We start from the raw sequence: 19,863 nt of genomic DNA on the forward strand, positions 1-19,863 counted from the left end.
CATGTTCCCCGGTGCCCGGTCCCCCGGGGCAGGATTAGGTCCGTTTATCCTCACCCGACAAACACAGCACCAACACAATCCACTTCACGGAGACCAGATCCATCAGGACGCTTTGAGACCTCCTTGCCAGACACGAGCAGGAAAGAGGAAAGACGCAGAGCGCGAGACACCTGCGGCTTTTACAGGAGGACACACCCTGCAAAGGTGCACACCCCCCGAGCCTGGGGCCCCTCCAGCCCCGGGACCGCCCCCTCCACACACACACACACACACACACACAGTCACAGTCACACACACACACACACACACACAGACACACAGAGACACACACGTTTAGTAGGATCTTTATATTTATTTTAGCGGGATCTTTATATTTATATTAGTGGTATTTTCTCTGTCTTCTTCTGTCTGTTTATTCCCATTAATACATGTTTACATATTATATAGTGTAGTTATGTACGTATGCTCACCTTGCACACATGACACATTTCTATATGTGTATTATTATTATTATTATTATTATTATTATTGTTGTTGTTGTTGTTGTTGTTACATACTGATGCTGCTGCCATTATTAGTACTATATACTGTTATTATACTGGTATTATTATATATGCTTCTTATTCTTATATATTATATTATATTATATTATATTATATTATATTATATTATATTATATTATATTATATTATATTATATTATATTATATTATATACTACTATTATATAGTGTTTAGTTACAATAACATCACCACTGCACCTTATCTACCTATGTAACTGGTATCTTGTGTTTTTTAAGTGTCCTTGTCCTACTGTTTTTACCTTTGCTTTTATTTTTATACCTCAGTACTTTATTCTATTGTATTTTATTGTATTCAAATACCGGACTATCTATCTGTCTGACTGTATCTATCATCATCTGACTTTCATGGAATATTTCTGGTCCTCTGTGCCTCCTGGTGGAGACGCGTCTCCTCATCATCTCATTGTGTGTATGTTTATGTAGTCGTTGTGTAGTTGTTCTGTATTGTTGTGTGAAAGTAATACTAAAGATCAAGTCTCTGCTTCTTCGTGTTTCTTGGCGGTGTCAATAAAACAGTGAAATACAGTACTACTCCCTAATCAGTCAGAGTCTAATTATTCGAATGAATTGATGATGATGATTGATGAGGAGAAAAATTGAGATGATCAAACAGTTTGTGACTGAGTAAAGGAAGTGTAAGGTTCCATCATTTCTATCTCTATCCAGACTCCTGTTGATAACCTCAGTGAAACAAAGTCACGTTGACCAGATATTTTAGTCTCAATCAATCTGAACGTCTCATGACTCTAAATCATAGGTCTTCAACAGGGGGTCCGTGATCCCTAGGAGGTCTGCAGGGGTACTGTAGGCAAGTCACAGAATCTTTCGGTGATTAGAAGTTTTTCATATATTTTTATTAATTTCCCACAAAATTAAATGAGTTTAAATCCACATCAACATGAATCATAAATATTTTAGTGACGGGATAAATGGAGGTTGTCTTTCAGTCAGCACTTCACTTCAACAGTCACCGTTTCACACAGAGCGCCACACTAGACCTGTCAATCTAAGCCTCCTGCACACAGTAGGCCCCGCCCCTGTCATTGCTGATCCAATCACGAGGCTGCATATTAAACCCTGATTCTTTAATGTTCCCTGCATTTAGCCAAGAGTCTGTTCAGTCCCCAGATGTGATCCAGACACAGAGAAGAGAAGCTAACAGTGCAGCTCGCTCCCATCAACCAACTACTGAGGCCTAAATGTTTCTGTGACTCTTTGTCTCTGCTACATTTAGCTGTTAAAAGGTGAAGGTACATATGTTTATGGCAGTTGCACAGCCTCCCTACTGTTGCACGTCTGAAATTTGAACCTGTATCATTTGAATAGCTAATACTGAATGCAAAATGATGACAACATATATTTATAAATAGCACTAGTGTCATGATTGTGTGTCTCTGTGTCATGTTTTGAGTTTCTTGATTTCCTGTCTGTTGTGTTTCCTCATGTGTCCTTGATTACTCGTTGGTTTCTCCCCATCTGATTGTCCTGATCTGTCTCACCTCATCCCTCTGCTCCTGTGTGTATTCATAGCCCTGCCTTCCCTTTGTTCTTTGTTGCGTCATTGTGTTGTTTCCTGGCCATGTTTCTGTCTTGTGTTGTCTCCTAGTCTTTTTCCCCTAGTCAGGTATCTATGTTTTGCGTTTTTGGATTTACATGCCTTGATTGCACCACCTTTTGTTGTTTTAATATATAACACATATAGTAGGTAGGAGGTCTCTACTTAATCTCTCATCAGTTTGGGTTCTTGACTTGAAAAATGTTGAAGACCTCTGATTTAAAAGGTTTCTGATCCAGTCAGAGCAGATAATGGAACAATGAGCCTCTGAACATTTTATAAGAAAAAACACTCGTCTATTTCTAGGACATATTTTAAATCACTTATTTTAAAATAAACAATAAGTTCTATCTTGACAAATGCAGTGTATGATGTGTATGAAGTTTTTAACCAACGTCTGGTTTGTGTGTTCAGTGAACTGTATCAGTCTCTGCAGTAGCTTCCAGCTGCAACAGTCACTTCAGTTTCTGTTCAGTCTGACTGAGGGAGGTTTTTGTATGACGCTTTTTCACTGTGTGAACACATACTGACTGTTGGGATAGTGAAAACTCTGACAGTAATAAACTGCTGCATCTTCAGTCTGGACTCCACTGATGGTCAGACTGAAGTCAGAGTTTGATCCACTGCCTGAAAAACGATCTGGAATCCCTGATGCTCTATAAGTTGACCGAGAAATCAGCAGTTTAGGAACTCCTCCATCTCTCTGTTGGTACCAGGCTAAATAGTGGTAGGTGCTGTAATAAACATTCTGGCTGGTTCTACAGTTGATGGTGACGGTTCCTCCCAGACCAGAGGTCACTGATCCAGGCTGAGTCACTGTGTACTGGCCTCTGGACTCTGAGGATACAGAGACAAAAACATAAAGCAGCTTGATGGTATTGTGGGCTTCATTTCAGAGGGACGGATGTTGATAGAGGAGAGGAGTTTGATTCTCTGGACTTTACCTGTGAAGCAGCAGCAGAGGAGAGTCCAGATGAGGACGCAGATCAAAGTCATGTTTTTGGTGAGGAGGATTTCTGTGGCTTCTGTTGTCATGGAGGACAGCTGTCAGTCATCCAGTCTTCAGCCCTCAGGACTATAAACTCTCCCAGAGCACTGGAGCATGGTGCTGCTGATGCAAAGTCACTCTCTATGGAAATGCTCTGACTCTTTATTAAAATGTCAGTGATGATGTTTTAGATCAACCTCTATAAATAAATTAAATCTAACACAGTTTATTATCATGTGGTGCTGATATTTTTCTTTAAAGACAAATCTGAAATGATGATTCATGTTAATATTAATCAGTTTTTTACAAAGAGACTTATTTATTTTTCATTTCATTGTGTTTTTTTTTTTTTTGTCGACTAAGTTGCCAAAATTTTATTCGTTTTATTTAGTCAAGTTAAAACCACTGAAAGGTTTTCATGATGTACTATATTGATGCTAGAGTTCCAGTGGAAGGATTTGACTTTGACAAGACTGTGATGTCTAGATGACTGGGTCAGAACATCTCCTGAACTGCAGCTCTTGAGGGTTGTTCCTGGTCTGCAGTGGTCAGTACTAGGGATTTCCGATACTGACTTTTTGCCGATATCTGATAGCCGATTTTGTGCAAATTCTTAATGTCCAATTCCGATATCAACCAATATGGTATACCGATATATGCAGTAGGCAGCAAGCAACGTGTTAGGCACACTAGCGACACTCTGTTGTTGCTTTCGCTCCGGGTGCGGTTTTATAAGGTCATCAATCGCGCGCGGGTAAATGTCTCAGGACCACACAAGCAGCAGCAGCTACGCGCAGCAGCACAACCCGGGCATCATGTTATCTGTTTTCATCATCGGTGGTAAAACTGATAACGATATGAACAGATTTTAAAAAAATTGGCTAATATCGGCCGATTTTATTGGTTGGCTGATATTATCAGACATCCCTAGTCAGTACCTATCAACAGTGGTCCAAGAAAGAGAAAAACATATGTGGTTTAAACGTAGTATCAGCTCCAACAGTTACTGCAGACTTGTCCTTGTTATTGGTGATCTGGTCTAATCCCTGCCACGTCCCCTGTTGGTTGTTGTGTGTCAAATTGTCCTCATCATCGCTTTGTTAGGTTACTCAGGTTTTCCCTTGTCTTGTTGTCCTGATCAACCAACGTGAAGATGAGGTTGTGAGATATCAGAAGAGTTTATATTGTACTTGTCACCCACAGTTTTTGATTTGGGTGAATCCGAATCAGTTTGTCAGCAGTTTATCTGTTCAGTATTTAATATAAGAATCAGTGGTCTCTCTCTCTCTCTCTCTCTCTCTCTGTCTCCAAGATCTGAACATGTCCATCAGCTGTGAGAGAACTTTCACACATAGTTTATGTATTTTATTAGTGGTTTGAGTGTTTTTCCTGATGGTGTGTCAGCTGGGATGAGGAGCAGTGAGAGATGGTCTGACAGGTCTAGGTGAGGGAGGGGTACAGCTCTGTATACATGCTTCATGTTAGTCTACACATGGTCTACAGTGTTCTTCCCTCTGGAGGAACATTAAACCTGTTGTACAAACTAAGGAAGCACAGTCTTTATTCATTCATCTACATGATAGAAAGCTCCACATTCTCTACAGAAAGGACATTGTGGAGATCTTGTTTCTTCATCTTTGTCTCAAAGCTCCAAGAATAAAGTTTGTTTGCAGTGTGTGTAGATGTAGTTTGAGTTCATCACTCATGATGATATTGAGCTTTAACTGATTCTGAGTCTAAGAGAATATTTTCTGTCATTGTGTAAAGATTGAGACGTTTTCTGATGCTGTTCTATGTCTTCATGTTCCAGTATGAAGCTGAGGTCAGAGGTCATGACTGAACGTAGACTCTGGAACAATTTAACTTTAGCTCCTCTTGAGTCCAGTCACATAAGGACCTGGAACTGATCTGAATGAATGTAGAGAAGCTGTGATGGAGGAAGTAATCTGATTACTACCAAGATCATGTTCAGTTTGTTAACTTGTTGTGATACATGTTCAATTTAACTCATGTTGTGATGACATTAATTAAATAATGGAGAAGTTTCATGTTTAAATGAATAAATATAACGATGAGTGTATTAACAGTCAATGTAAATTCATCTGTTAGTGTTCAGTGAACTGTATCAGTCTCTGCAGCAGCTTCCAGCTGCAACAGTCACTTCAGTTTCTGTTCAGTCTGACTGAGGGAGGTTTTTGTACGACGCTTTTTCACTGTGTGAACGAGTATTTGCTGTTGATGTTGAATTCACCTTTACAGTAATAAACTGCTGCATCTTCAGTCTGGACTCCACTGATGGTCAGAGCGAAGTCAGAGTTTGATCCACTGCCTGAAAAACGACCTGGAATCCCTGATGCTCTAGTGCTAGCATAGTAAATGAGAAGTTTAGGAACTCCTCCATCTCTCTGTTGGTACCAGGCTAAATAGTGGTTGGAGCTGTAAACATAAACATTCTGACTGGTTCTACAGTTGATGGTGACGGTTCCTCCCAGACCAGAGGTCACTGATCCAGGCTGAGTCACTGTGACCTGGCCTCTGGACTCTGAGGATACAGAGACAAAAACATAAAGCAGCTTGATGGTTTTGTGGGCTTCATTTCAGAGGGACGGATGTTGATAGAGGAGAGGAGTTTGATTCTCTGGACTTTACCTATGAAGCAGCAGCAGAGGAGAGTCCAGATGAGGACGCAGATCAAAGTCATGTTTTTGATGAGGAGGATTTCTGTGGCTTGTGTTGTCATGAAGGACAGCTGTCAGTCATCCAGTCTTCAACTCTCAGGACTATAAACTCTCCCAGAGCACTGGAGCATGGTGCTGCTGATGCAAAGTCACTCTCTATGGAAATGCTCTGAGTGACTCCAACAGTGACTTGGATCACTCTGATCATGATGTTGATCAATGGATCAATCACTTCATTGTTGGATATTGATCAGGAAGTTGTTGAAAGATTTTACAATTTTACTTTTAAATATAACTTCTTTTAAAATATCTCTTGTTCTCCGTTCATTTTTGAATCAGTTTTTAAGATCAGTCAATTCTCAATGTTGATCTGTAGTTATATTAATATTCTATACATTGGTGTTTTTATGTGTATGAATGAATAAAATGTCTTGCATGTGCATGTTATAATATTACCAGTTCTATTAATATTTCTGTCACAAAATTCAATGAAAGTCATTGAGACATTTTAAAAGTAATTTAACATGAAATTAAATCAAAATGAAAAAATAAATTCGTTAAATATGTTCTACTGTTATTTCCAGTTTTCATAATGATCCAAACAGTGAATCATTGAGTTGAGTTTGTTTGTTTCAGAGTCAGAGAGCCGTGTCTCTCTACAGTCAGAGGTTTTTGTACGGCGCCTCAATGAGTTTGTATCACTGTGGAACACTTTCGGTGGAGGAACCAGACTGGAAATTGGAAGTAAGTCAAACTTAAATCTGTTTTATTTTAGGAGTTATTCTCTCTTTTTATTTCCTTTACTTTTTATTCAGGAAAACTAAACATCTTTCCATGTAATATTTTCATATTTATATTTCTGCAACAAGAGACAAAGTTGACGTCAGATATTTCAAACTCATATCAATGAATCTAAAACATTAGTGTGGTTCAGAGGATAAATCCTTCTTTGTGGTTTTAATGGTAAAGTTGAATTTTGAGGGCTTGTAGGTTTAGTTCAGTCTGAAAGAGTCAGAGAGCCGTGTCTCTCTACAGTCAGAGGTTTTTGTACGGCGCCTCAATGAGTTTGTATCACTGTGGTGGACGTTCGGTGGAGGAACCAGACTGGAGCTTGGAAGTAAGTTTCTACTGTATTTAATACTAAATACTAGATTGTAGATTCATCTTGTTTTAGTCTTGATGTGTTTCTCTCTCCTCATGGAGGCTAACTCAGATCAGCTTTGATCACGTTTGATTTTCACGTTTGTGTCAAAGTTAAATTTCAATACTTGAAGTGTAGAAAGGATGAAAGTTGATTCCTCCTATGATCAGTTTCTAATGTGACATCAAAAAAACTGTTGTTACGATGAATTCAATGTGACTTTCTTCAAGTCAAACTGGACAGAGTGAAGATAAAGATGGGGATTTGTAAATGTCTTTTTATTTCACGTTGACTTTGAAATCATGTCGACAGTTTGTTAAATCATGAAGATCATTTTGTGGCAGTGAGCTGCTTTTCTCTGCTTGTTTCCACTAAATCCTTTAAAGTCATGTATGGTTGACTTGTTGATGATGTTGAGGCCAAAGTTTTCTTGGAAATGTTGAGATATGTGCTTGTTTAGTTTCCAATGTAGTTAGACATATTTCAGGTCAAAGTGGATGATGATTGTCTCTGTGCTGATATGCATGAGAGCTTTGTGTAAGGGAAGTGAAACAATGTGTGAGTGAATGAGTGGTGGAGCAGAAAAAGCATCTGACAGAAACTTGTCCAACTCTCTCACAGTAAAGGTGTCCAAGTGTCTGCTGTTTGATTGACAGCTGTGTGCTCCCTGTCCTCCTAGGTGATGTCCGTCCCTCCCTGACGGTGCTGCCTCCCTCCGTGGAGGAGCTGGACCAGGGGAAGGCCACGCTCATGTGCCTGGCCAACAAGGGCTTCCCCTCAGACTGGAGTCTGTCCTGGAAGGTGGACGGCAGCAGCAGCATCAGCAACGGGGAGCAGAGCAGGAGCCCCGGGGTGCTGCAGAAGGACGGCCACTACAGCTGGAGCAGCACCCTGAGGCTCCCTGCAGACCAGTGGAGGAAGGTGGTCTCTGTGACCTGTGAGGCCAGCCAGGGCTCCCAGACTCCGCTCTCAGAGACACTGAGGAGAGACCAGTGTTCCCAGTCCTGACCTGACTCACTGGGACTCTCACACTGCTTTCACTCTCTCTCTGCTCTCTGGCTTTTCTTTCACATCTTCCAATAACAGGATTTATTGGCTTCTTGCTGTGTTTCTATGTTGTTTCACTGCTTCTAAATAATAAAGATCTGCTCATCAACTCACTTCTTCTCATGTTGACTCTTTTCAATCATTTTCTCTCAGTGATGAGGAGAAAAACTGAGATGATCAGTTTGTGACTGAGTAAAGGAAGTGTAAGGTTCCATCATTTCTATCTCTATCCAGAATCCTGTTGATAAACTCACTGAAACAAAGTCAACGTCCAGATATTCAAGTCTCAATCAATCTGAACGTCTCATAACTCTAAATCATAGGTCTTCAACAGGGGGTCCATGATCCCTAGGAGGTCTGCAGGGGTACTGTAGGGGAGACGTCACAGAATCTTTTGGTGATTAGAAGTTTTTCATATATTTTCATTAATTTCCCACAAAATTAAATGAGTTTAAATCCACATCAACATGAATCATAAATATTTTAGTGACGGGATAAATGGAGGTTGTCTTTCAGTCAGCACTTCACTTCAACAGTCACCGTTTCACACAGAGCGCCACACTAGACCTGTCAATCTAAGCCTCCTGCACACAGTAGGCCCCGCCCCTGTCATTGCTGATCCAATCACGAGGCTGCATATTAAACCCTGATTCTGTCATGTTCCCTGCATTTGGCCAAGAGTCTGTTCAGTCCCCAGATGTGATCCAGACACAGAGAAGAGAAGCTAACAGTGCAGCTCGCTCCCATCAACCAACTACTGAGGTCTAAATGTTTCTGTGACTCTTTGTCTCTGCTACATTTAGCTGTTAAAAGGTGAAGGTACATATGTTTATGGCAGTTGCACAACCCCCCTACTGTTGCACGTTTGAAATTTGAACCTGTATCATTTCAATAGCTAATACTGAATGCAAAATGATGACAACATATATTTATAAATAGCACTAGTGTCATGATTGTGTGTCTCTGTGTCATGTTTTGAGTTTCTTGATTTCCTGTCTGTTGTGTTTCCTCATGTGTCCTTGATTACTTGTTGGTTTCTCCCCATCTGATTGTCCTGATCTGCCTCACCTCATCCCTCTGTCGCTGTGTGTATTCATAGTCCTGCCTTCCCTTTGTTCGTTGTTGCGTCATTGTGTTGTTTCCTGGCCATGTTTCTATCTTGTGTTACTTCCATGCCTCATGTTCCTGTGGTTTTTGTCTCCTAGTCTTTTTCCCCTACTCAGGTATCTACGTTTTGTTATTTTTGGATTTACCTGCCTTGATTGCAGCACCTTTTGTTGTTTTAACATAGAACACATATAGTAGGTAGGAGGTCTCTACTTAATCTCTCATCAGTTTGGGTTCTTGACCTGAAAAATGTTGAAGACCTCTGATCTAAAAGGTTTCTGATCCAGTCAGAGCAGATAACGGAACAATGAGCCTCTGAACATTTTAAAACAAAAACTACTCTCAGCTATTTCTAGGACATATTTTAAATCATTTATTATTAAATAACAAATAAATTCCATCTTGAAAAATGCAGATTATGATGTGTATGAAGTTTTTAACCAACGTCTGGTTTGTGTGTTCAGTGAACTGTATCAGTCTCTGCAGTAGCTTCCAGCTGCAACAGTCACTTCAGTTTCTGTTCAGTCTGACTGAGGGAGGTTTTTGTACGACGCCTTTTCACTGTGTGAACACATTCTGACTGTTGGGATAGTGAAGACTCTGACAGTAATAAACTGCTGCATCTTCAGCCTGGACTCCACTGATGGTCAGAGTGAAGTCAGAGTTTGATCCACTGCCTGAAAAAACGATCTGGAATCCCTGATTCTCTATAAGTTGACCGAGTAATCAGCAGTTTAGGAACTTCTCCATCTCTTTGTTGGTACCAGGCTAAATAGTGGTTGGAGCTGTAAACATAAACATTCTGACTGGTTCTACAACTGATGGTGACGGTTCCTCCCAGACCAGAGGTCACTGATCCAGGCTGAGTCACTGTGTACTGGCCTCTGGACTCTGAGGATACAGAGACAAAAACATAAAGCAGCTTGATGGTTTTGTGGGCTTCATTTCAGAGGGACGGATGTTGATAGAGGAGAGGAGTTTGATTCTCTGGACTTTACCTGTGAAGCAGCAGCAGAGGAGAGTCCAGATGAGGATGCAGATCAAAGTCATGTTTTTGATGAGTAGGATTTCTGTGGCTTCTGTTGTCATGAAGGACAGCTGTCAGTCATCCAGTCTTCAACTCTCAGGACTATAAACTCTCCCAGAGCACTGGAGCATGGTGCTGCTGATGCAAAGTCACTCTCTATGGAAATGCTCTGAGTCACTTCTCATGTGTTTTTCCATTTGTATGATCAGAATATAAAATGTTTAGCTTGGTGAAGTGTTGATGATTTATGTTTTTACTCATAGTAGATGAGTCTTGTTTAGATACAACTCTTCATTTCCTCTGCATTTAGAAACAATGGTTATTGTCCTGTTATTTATTGAACGTTGTATTTCATTCATTCACTTTACTGTCAGAGTTTCTTGGTGTGTTGATCTCTGGTCTTCAGCACCTCCTCAGATCCATGAGGAACAGCTCTTTACCCTCACTAGGACGCTGGAGGGGTTCGCCAGTCACTCCATATATGTTTTGTGGATTTGGTGAACGCTCACCACCGTGTCCCCAAAGGCATCCTGTGGGAGTGCTCCAGGACTATGGGGTGGATGGCTCCTTGCTAAGTGCCATTCAGTCCCTGTATGAAAGGAGCGCGAGTTTGGTCCGTGTACCCAGCTGTAAGTCGGATCTGTTCCCAGTGAGAGCTGGACTCCACCAGGCCTGCCCTTTGTCACTGCATCTGTTGATAAAATTGTACACCAGGGTGACCGGATGAATATTGTATTCAATGTAAAGTGAATGTCTTTGATAGAAATCGCTATATAAAAGCAATGGATTACGTTAATGCAGCAGTTTTCTCACAATATCAGCCATTTCTACATAATGGCCGATTATTACATCATGAGTTGTTGTATGTTGCTTTGATGGTCCCAATGTTTTTTCTGTTTAAGACATCCATTTTTAGTGGTTTATTACAAAATGCACCAAATTATTACATTTTCTTCATAAAAAAGTGCAACACCTGCAATTTGTAATGACTGACGCAAAATGTAACAATTTATTACAAAATGTGGCAAAGTTTATTAGATATTGCGTTCAAGATTTTTATTACAAAATGCTGCGTTGTTACATAATGACATGTAAATTTATTACATTATTACATAATGCAGCGTTACAAGGCACCTGGAGCGAAGGAAAGGAAGGGAACACAACAGCCATGAAGTAACTACGTCCCCAGAAACAGCCCAGCACACAGAGGAGGGACACCACCGACCAAGCCAACTCAGAGACAGGCTGCTAGGAGCTGGAGGTGGAAGGGACTGGAAGCGAATAGTCCAGCTATGCAGAAAGATGGTGTGACCAACACCAGCTCAACGACACCACAGCACAACATGATAGCAGAGCCAGCAGAGAAGCAGCGAGTCGAACCCAGCACAAACAAATAAACAACGAAGCTCAGGACCAAGCAGCAGCAGTCATGTAGATGACAGGTGGCACATGGAGGAAATGAACTTGACCCTACTTGAAGAACAAATGATGTCCTGGAAATGACATCAGAAGGAAATGAAAGGAAGAGGTGGAGTAGGGGCCACAACGTTAATCTGTGACCATCTCTGATGATTGGCCACCAGCCACACCCAGTAATAGTAACTGGATAGAATATAAAATTCTATGCTGCTAAACTTTCGTTATGTGTGTTTGTACATCTGTCTTTGTTAGAGCCACGTTCACTCTGAGACCTTTTAATGCAGCCATGTTAGAAAAGTGAGGACGTTTTGAAAAGTGAAATTTGATTGTGAAATTCAAGTTTTAGGTTAAAATGTTGTAGTTATTCAACTCCTTTCAGTGACAGTCCATTAAAAGTTGAGTATACAAGTGTGTTAATGTTCAGTGAACTGTATCAGTCTCTGCAGTAGCTTCCAGCTGCAACAGTCACTTCAGTTTCTGTTCAGTCTGACTGAGGGAGGTTTTTGTACAACGCTTTTTCACTGTGTGAACACATACTGACTGTTGATGCTATGAAAACTCTGACAGTAATAAACTGCTGCATCTTCAGTCTTTACTCCACTGATGGTCAGAGTGAAGTCAGAGTTTGATCCACTGCCTGAAAAACGACCTGGAATCCCTGATTCTCTATATGAAGATCGAGTAATCAGCAGTTTAGGAAATCCTCCATCTCTCTGTTGGTACCAGGTTGCTGATCTTGTTGTGTTCTCTGTCATATACTCTGTGGGTTGTTATGTGTCAAATTGACCTACACATTTTTTTTTAAATGCTCCTCTGTAGCTTTGTTTCCTCTCCTCAGATTTGCCCTAGTCATATTGTTGGGAGAGAGATAAATTGATCCATTCATTCAATAAGCAATCAAGAACACATGAGGAGACACATGTCATGTTTCCTCATGTGTCCTTGATTGCTTATTGGTTTCTGCTGGTGTGATTTCCCTCATTAGTTTCACTGTCAGGTCGATGTGTTCCTTCTTGCGTTGTCTCCTGGCCTGTTCTCATCCTCTGTTCTTTCCTTGCCATGTTTCTGTGTTGTGGATTTTCGAGCTATGTTTCTTCAGTTGATTTTCGTCTTTGGATTTGCCTGGCTGTCTGCAGCACCTTCTGTTTGATTATCTGTTAATAAATAAATGTTTGATCATTTGTCCTTCACTTGGGTCCTCCCTTTAAATCCTACAATTCCGTGACAGAACATCGCCACCAGTAAAAGACTCAGCAGACTTTCTTTTGATGAAGCGGCTGAGAAAAGAAGGCGATTCATTTCAAATTACACTGAACTTATACTTGAATACAAACCCTGGCACACAAAAGATTTTCCACTCCTTTTGAGGACACTCGTTTTGCCATGAGGGACCTCATGGTTGCCATTAGAGGCAGACCTGCTGACAGGTTGCTGCAGACGGGGTGGTCTGCCTATCACCTAGTCACTTGTCCTCAGCTAGCTGGCCACAGGCACCTGTCTCCACCACGAGAGTGACCACCGCTCCAGCCCCTGTCCCTGCTCATGTTCCTGTCATGAGGGTGGCCATCCGCCTCTGTTCTTATCCCCACAACGCCCATACCTGGACCTTCGCAGTGCCACCCGTCCAACCCACCTCTGCGTTCCTGAGCAGCCGGCTGCACCTGTCTCCAACTGTCCTCTGACTCTACCACATTATTTTTAGACATCAGACATTTGCATCAAAAGCAGTTTTATTGGAAAACGTGGGATCAGTGATGTGAATGATCCTAAATTCATATTGAATTCAAGTTTTTTTTTTCACCAAAGCCAGATAGAAACCAGAGTCAATGTAAAAGTTTTCTGAAGGTTTGATGTGTCCAAGCACAGTCTCAAGAGCATGGAGGAGATTCCAGGAGACAGACAGTTCCTCTAAGAGAGCTGGACAGGACTGTAGAAGGTCCTCCACCCATCAGCAGGACCAGTGTGTGGTCCTTTGTACACTTACACATACAACAAGTATAAGTGAAATTAAATGATTGTGCTCCTGAGTCAGTCTTTTTTAAAAATGAAACAATAAATAAATAGTACATGTTCTAAATAGCAAAGCTATCATTCTTTTAAACATAAACACTTGGTAAAAGTAAGAAAGAAACAATAATAAATCTGAATGTACACAGTAGCGTATTGAACATCGTGTTATTGCACTAGAATTGTTGCACTTGTGGTGAGGAAAAAAAATTGATGAAAAATATTGATGTCTTAAACTAGACTTAATATGTTAATAATTTAAAGTAAAATATCACCAGCGTTTGTGTCATTTTATGATTCATATTTGTATTTGTCAAACCTCTGTTGGTTTAGTTTCATTGCAGCTGTTGATCAGTTCCTCTTCAGCTGATGGAGGTTTTTGTACGACGGTTTTTCACTGTGTGAACGGGAAGCTGTTACTCTGCTGACAATAATAAACTCCTGAATCTTCAGCCTGAACTCTACTGATGGTCAAAGTGAAGACAAATCCAGAATAACTTCCACTGAAACGATCTGAAACTCCAGACTGACGAGATGTAGCTGTATAAATCATTAGTTTAGGAGTTTCTCCAGGTTTCTGAAGGTACCAGTGGAGGTAGCTACCAACACTTGAACTGGATCTACATGTGATGGAGACAGACTGTCCTGGAAGAACAGACTGAGATCCAGGAGACTGAGTCAGGATGATATCTCCTGATGAACCTGGAAAAGATGAAAAAGAGGAGAAGAGTTACTTAGACAAATCCAGCTTGGAGAAAGATGATGAAGATCCAAACAGAAGAGGATGATTTGTTGAAGATGGAGAATAGATGGAAGAAGATTAATGCTGCTTGCTTCAGTGTTTCTCCATCATTGTGCTCAACCTGGTTGCATCCTGAAGCAGCAAAGTTTTCAGCAGAGAGTCTCACCCTGAACAAGGAGCCCCAGGGCGGCCAGCAGTAGAGTCAGTGACATCATCATTGTGCTGCCGGCGTGTCAGTGGCTGTGAAAGGCCTGGACAGCCACTGATCAACACTGGCCTCTTAACGGCTGGGAGCAGAGAGGCAGGACACATATGCAAACACACAGAGTCAGTCAGCTGCAGCTGGACAACACATGGAATCATGCTGTTTCCCTCTCACTGTTAATACTCCACATATTTACATATTCACATCATGACATGTGGAGGATATTGTGATCATTCTTCGTGAAATTAATATTAATGACTGAATGATTATTGATCACAAACATTTATGATGTTGATCTAAGTCTTCATTTTCACTTTTGATGAGATTTAAGAGAGAAAACTGTGATCCAGCATGATGCTGAGGTCAAAGGTCATCATCGATTTATCTCTAGATGACAGTTAAATAGGAGTGAAAGTCAGAAAATCCACCTTGACTTTGGATGTGATTAATACCTGCCTGAGATTTGGTGAATATAAAATGGAAATAATTAAATTTGACACTGGAAAAATAGCCTCTCTATGATAAGTCACTTCTTTTGTGACTTATAATAAATTGTATCTTGAAAAATGCAATGTATGATGCGTATGAAGTTTTTAACCAACGTCTGGTTTGTGTGTTCAGTGAACTGTATCAGTCTCTGCAGTAGCTTCCAGCTGCAACAGTCACTTCAGTTTCTGTTCAGTCTGACTGAGGGAGGTTTTTGTACGACGCTTTTTCACTGTGTGAACACCCACTGACTGTTGATGCTATGAACACTCTGACAGTAATAAACTGCTGCATCTTCAGTCTGGACTCCACTGATGGTCAGAGTGAAGTCAGAGTTTGATCCACTGCCTGAAAAACGATCTGGAATCCCTGATGCTCTATTGTTAGCACCATAAATGAGAAGTTTAGGAACTCCTCCATCTCTCTGTTGGTACCAGGATAGTTCAGTGTAGCTGCTGACATAAACATTCTGACTGGTTCTACAGCTGATGGTGACGGTTCCTCCCAGACCAGACCTCACTGATCCAGGCTGAGTCACTGTGACCTGGCCTCTGGACTCTGAGGATACAGAGACAAAAACATAAAGCAGCTTGATGATTTTGTGGGCTTCATTTCAGAGGGACGGATGTTGATAGAGGAGAGGAGTTTGATTCTCTGGACTTTACCTGTGAAGCAGCAGCAGAGGAGAGTCCAGATGAGGACGCAGATCAAAGTCATGTTTTTGATGAGGAGGATTTCTGTGGCTTGTGTTGTCATGAAGGACAGCTGTCAGTCATCCAGTCTTCAACTCTCAGGACTATAAACTCTCCCAGAGCACTGGAGCATGGTGCTGCTGATGCAAAGTCACTCTCTATGGAAATGCTCTGAGTCACTTCTCATGTGTTTTTTCATTTGTGTGGTTATATGGTCAGGTGTAATGTAAATTTTCTTAAGTGTAAGTTTTTTTTTTTTTTTAAGTCTCCTGTTATTTTCTGAATGGTGCAATTTAGAATAGTATTGAACAGAAAATCAACATAAGTAACAGCAGCAGTAAGAGTAGGGCCAAAGGAAAAGGAAGACTGGTAATATATATCAGACTGTATTAACATGTATGTCTATGCAAAAGAGCTGAGTGGTTGTTGTTCAGTGGTGGTTGTTCAGAACTATGTACAGTTGACTTGACATCTTCACTATTTTTTTGACAAAGGAGCATTTTAACATTTAATCAGTGGTGCTGTACAGTCTGATGACTGTGTGGACAAAGGACCTCCTGAACCTCTCAGTCCTCTAGTGTAGTGAGAGAAGCCTCCCACTATTGCTGTATCTCTGCCCCTCCAGGATGTCATGAAGGTGGGGCTGTCCAGTGTCTTAGTGTTACGGTCCCCTGGCACAGTGAAACTAAAACACACACATGAAAGATTCCCTTTACAAAATGACACATTAAAGTACTCCACAACAAGTTCAAATTATACTCCTGTTACTCATCAATAATCATACAATTTAACAATACTTCACTGTAGTCACATACACATTTATAACACGCCAAACATTTACCTCTCTTCGCCTACCAAGGGCGTAAACTCTGCAATCCAACAAGTACCGGGTCCATCTCAAGTCTCTTCTTGTAGTAAACAAACAACACAATTAAATGACTAAACATACTTTTACATACCATACTCGTTTATTCTCTAGATCTCCACAACCCCGTGGCTACTCTGGCAAAGTGTGGCGTGCAAACATCAATCAAAGCAGGTGTGCATAACAAACAAAAGCAGCATGTGACCACACTGGTACCCCTATACTGTTTTTGGGGCAGCTGAGGATACCCAGGAACATGTCTGACAATAAACCAAGACCCTGCTGGTCATTTACACTTAGAGTTCCTTTGAGTTCCCCAACCGACTGCAGCATGAAAAAGAGCAAACGCCGACTGGTAGAACATGAGGAGCATTTCACTACATCTTTCACTCTCTGTCTTTCTGTCTTTCTCTCAGTCTTTTCTTCTCGTTTGTAGTAATGTTCATCATCTGAGTGTTTCCAGACAATAAAGACGTGTTCATTAAGTCACTTCTGCTTCCATGTGGAGTTTTTTAATTTTAACATTGATTAGGAGACACTCAAGAACAGTATTTACTGGACTCATTCAAAATGATTCTAATGTTCATTGCATGTTTTATCAGTTAAATATTACTTCTCATTTTTATCTTGAAGTTTTCATCATTTAAATGTAATAAAGACATGTGCATCAAATCACTTGGATCATTATTCTTCTCCCATTTGTTCTCATCAGTTTCATCATATCCAGAAAGAAAGAAGCTGAGAGGTTCAGTTTAACTGGACTCATATTAATACACTTCCACATATCCAGGAAGGAGTCAGTGGAACATCATCACCTGCTCCAAATCAATCTGTTCTCCACTTCCTGTTTGATTGTGAATTCTCTCCTCTGGTTCCAGGTGTCTTGTCTTCTCCTCCACCCTCGTGTGTCTCCAGCTGATTACCTGTCCCTCCCTAATGTGTCTCATCCTTGTGTATATGGTCTTGGTCTTGTCTTCACCACTCTGCTACGTGGTCTTCCTCCTAGTGTCCAGAGCTCCAACAATATTCTTTAGTGTTACTTGAGCCTTTGAGTAGTTTCCTCCTCTGACTGATCATCGTCTCTGAATCACATCTTGGATGAAAGTCATGGAAAAATCACTGATCCTGGAGAGGCTCCTCTTTTTATTGATTGTTTTACTTCAGATGATTTCATTTAAATAAAGAGTTTGTCATCCATCATTTTGGTTCATGTTACTGCAGAACAAACATTTAGTTGCATAACGTTTAAAAAGTCTTAAGTCAGTTTGTAATTTTAACCTCAATATATGAATAAGAATAAAGGTTCATGTAATGTATTGTTTAAAAAAAACTAATATAAGACAAAGTATAATAGATAATAATCTCAGTTTTTAAAGAATTAATATAATGATCAAAAATTGATCAGTTTCATCAGTATTTCAAGTACAATGACTTATAACCATCTTGTTGATGAGTTGTGTCAATAGTGTGACCTCTTAATGTTGAAATGTGTTGAAATGTTCAAAAAGTGTAAATGTAGAAAATCTACAATGTTGACAAATATTTAATTTATTTATTTATATATTTGATGTTTCATTAGTCGTATATCTCTAGATCTCTAGAGCAAAACTTGCCATTAAATTCAAGATTAATTTTTAAAAATAAGTTGAATAAATTGAAAAATTATTTTGTAAAATATGTAAATAAAAATTGTGACTAAAATGAAAAAATAGTGTGTTTTCACTTTGAGCACTTTGCTCATATTTGTTCTGTTTCATTACAGGATGCAGTTACATAGAATCCACTGTCAGACTGTTGAAGGGTCTGTGCTGACAACAGCTGTTGATCAGTTCCTCTTCAGCTGAGGGAGGTTTTTGTACGACGCGTTTTCACTGTGTGAGTGGGAAGGCTTCGTCCTGCTGACAATAATAAACTCCTGAATATTCAGTCTGAACTCTACTGATGGTCAAAGTGAAGTCAGTATCATATCCACTTCCACTGAAACGATCTGAAACTCCAGACTGACGAGTTGAAGCATAACTAATCAGTAGTTTAGGAGCTTCTCCAGGTTTCTGAAGGTACCAGTGGAGGTTGCTACTGACACTTGAACTGGATCTACATGTGATGAAGACAGACTGTCCTGGAAGAACAGACTGAGATCCAGGAGACTGAGTCAGGAGGATTTCTCCTGATGAACCTGGAAAAGATGAAAAAGAGGTGAAGAGTTATTGAGACAAATCCAGCTTGGAGAAAGATGATGAAGATCCAAACAGAAGAGGATAATTTGTTGAAGTTGGAGAATAGATGGAAGAAGATGAATGCTGCTTGCTTCAGTGTTTCTCCATCATTGTGCTCAACCTGGTTGCATCCTGAAGCAGCAAAGTTTTCAGCAGAGAGTCTCACCCTGAACAAGGAGCCCCAGGGTGGCCAGCAGTAGAGTCAGTGACATCATCATTGTGCTGCCGGCGTGTCAGTGGCTCTGAAAGGCCTGGACAGCCACTGATCAACACTGGCCTCTTAACGGCTGGGAGCAGAGAGGCAGGACACATATGCAAACACACAGAGTCAGTCAGCTGCAGCTGGACAACACATGGCATCATGCTGTTCCCTCTCACTGTTAATACTCCACATATTTACATATTCACATCATGACATGTGGAGGATATTGATGGTCTACTAGGAAACTGATCCAGTGACTTGTGGACAGTTTGGTTCTGGAAGATTCTCTTTGTGATTATTCTTAGTGAAATTAATATTAATGACTGATGAATATTGATCACAAACATTTATGATGTTGATCTGTGTCTTCATTTTTACTTTTGATGAGATTTAAGAGAGAAAACTATGATCCAGTATGAAGCTGAGGTCAAAGGTCATAATTAATTTATTTCTGGATGACAGTTAAAAAGGAGTCAGCGTCAGAAAATCCACCTTGAATTTGCATGTAATTAATACCTGCCTGAGATTTGGTGGATATAAAATGGAAATAATAAAATTTGACACTGAAAAAATAGCCTCTCTATCATTGTTCAATATTTTAAGTCACTGCTTTTGTGACTTATGATAAATTATGTCATTAACATGCAGTGTATGATCTGAATGAACTTTAAACTAACGTCTGGTTTGTGTGTTCAGTGAACTGTATCAGTCTCTGCAGTAGCTTCCAGCTGCAACAGTCACTTCAGCTTCTGTTCAGTCTGACTGAGGGAGGTTTTTGTATAACGCTTTTTCACTGTGTGAACACATGCTGACTATTGGGATAGTGAAAACTCTGACAGTAATAAACTGCTGCATCTTCAGTCTGGACTCCACTGATGGTCAGAGTGAAGTCAGAGTTTGATCC

At 40.4% G+C, this 19,863-nt stretch overlaps 4 gene segments (V, D, J or C); 1 reads left to right on the forward strand and 3 right to left on the reverse strand.

Annotated features, from left to right (window-relative positions):
* Positions 1-2,645: 2,645 nt before the first annotated feature.
* On the reverse strand, positions 2,646-3,136 carry LOC125020318. The segment is given in 2 exon segments: positions 2,646-2,974; positions 3,082-3,136. Coding segments are annotated over 2 exon segments (381 nt in total).
* A 1,790-nt stretch (positions 3,137-4,926) lies between these two features.
* On the forward strand, positions 4,927-8,104 carry LOC125020323. The segment is given in 3 exon segments: positions 4,927-4,947; positions 6,496-6,547; positions 7,624-8,104. Coding segments are annotated over 3 exon segments (402 nt in total).
* A 5,580-nt stretch (positions 8,105-13,684) lies between these two features.
* Positions 13,685-14,617, reverse strand: LOC125020431. The segment is given in 2 exon segments: positions 13,685-14,253; positions 14,460-14,617. Coding segments are annotated over 2 exon segments (360 nt in total).
* Positions 14,618-18,409: 3,792 nt separating this feature from the next.
* On the reverse strand, positions 18,410-19,097 carry LOC125020429. The segment is given in 2 exon segments: positions 18,410-18,717; positions 18,924-19,097. Coding segments are annotated over 2 exon segments (360 nt in total).
* Between the last annotated feature and the right edge of the window lie 766 nt (positions 19,098-19,863).

This window comes from Mugil cephalus, chromosome 14 (genome assembly GCF_022458985.1).
Source record: "Mugil cephalus isolate CIBA_MC_2020 chromosome 14, CIBA_Mcephalus_1.1, whole genome shotgun sequence".
NCBI lineage: Eukaryota > Metazoa > Chordata > Actinopteri > Mugiliformes > Mugilidae > Mugil > Mugil cephalus.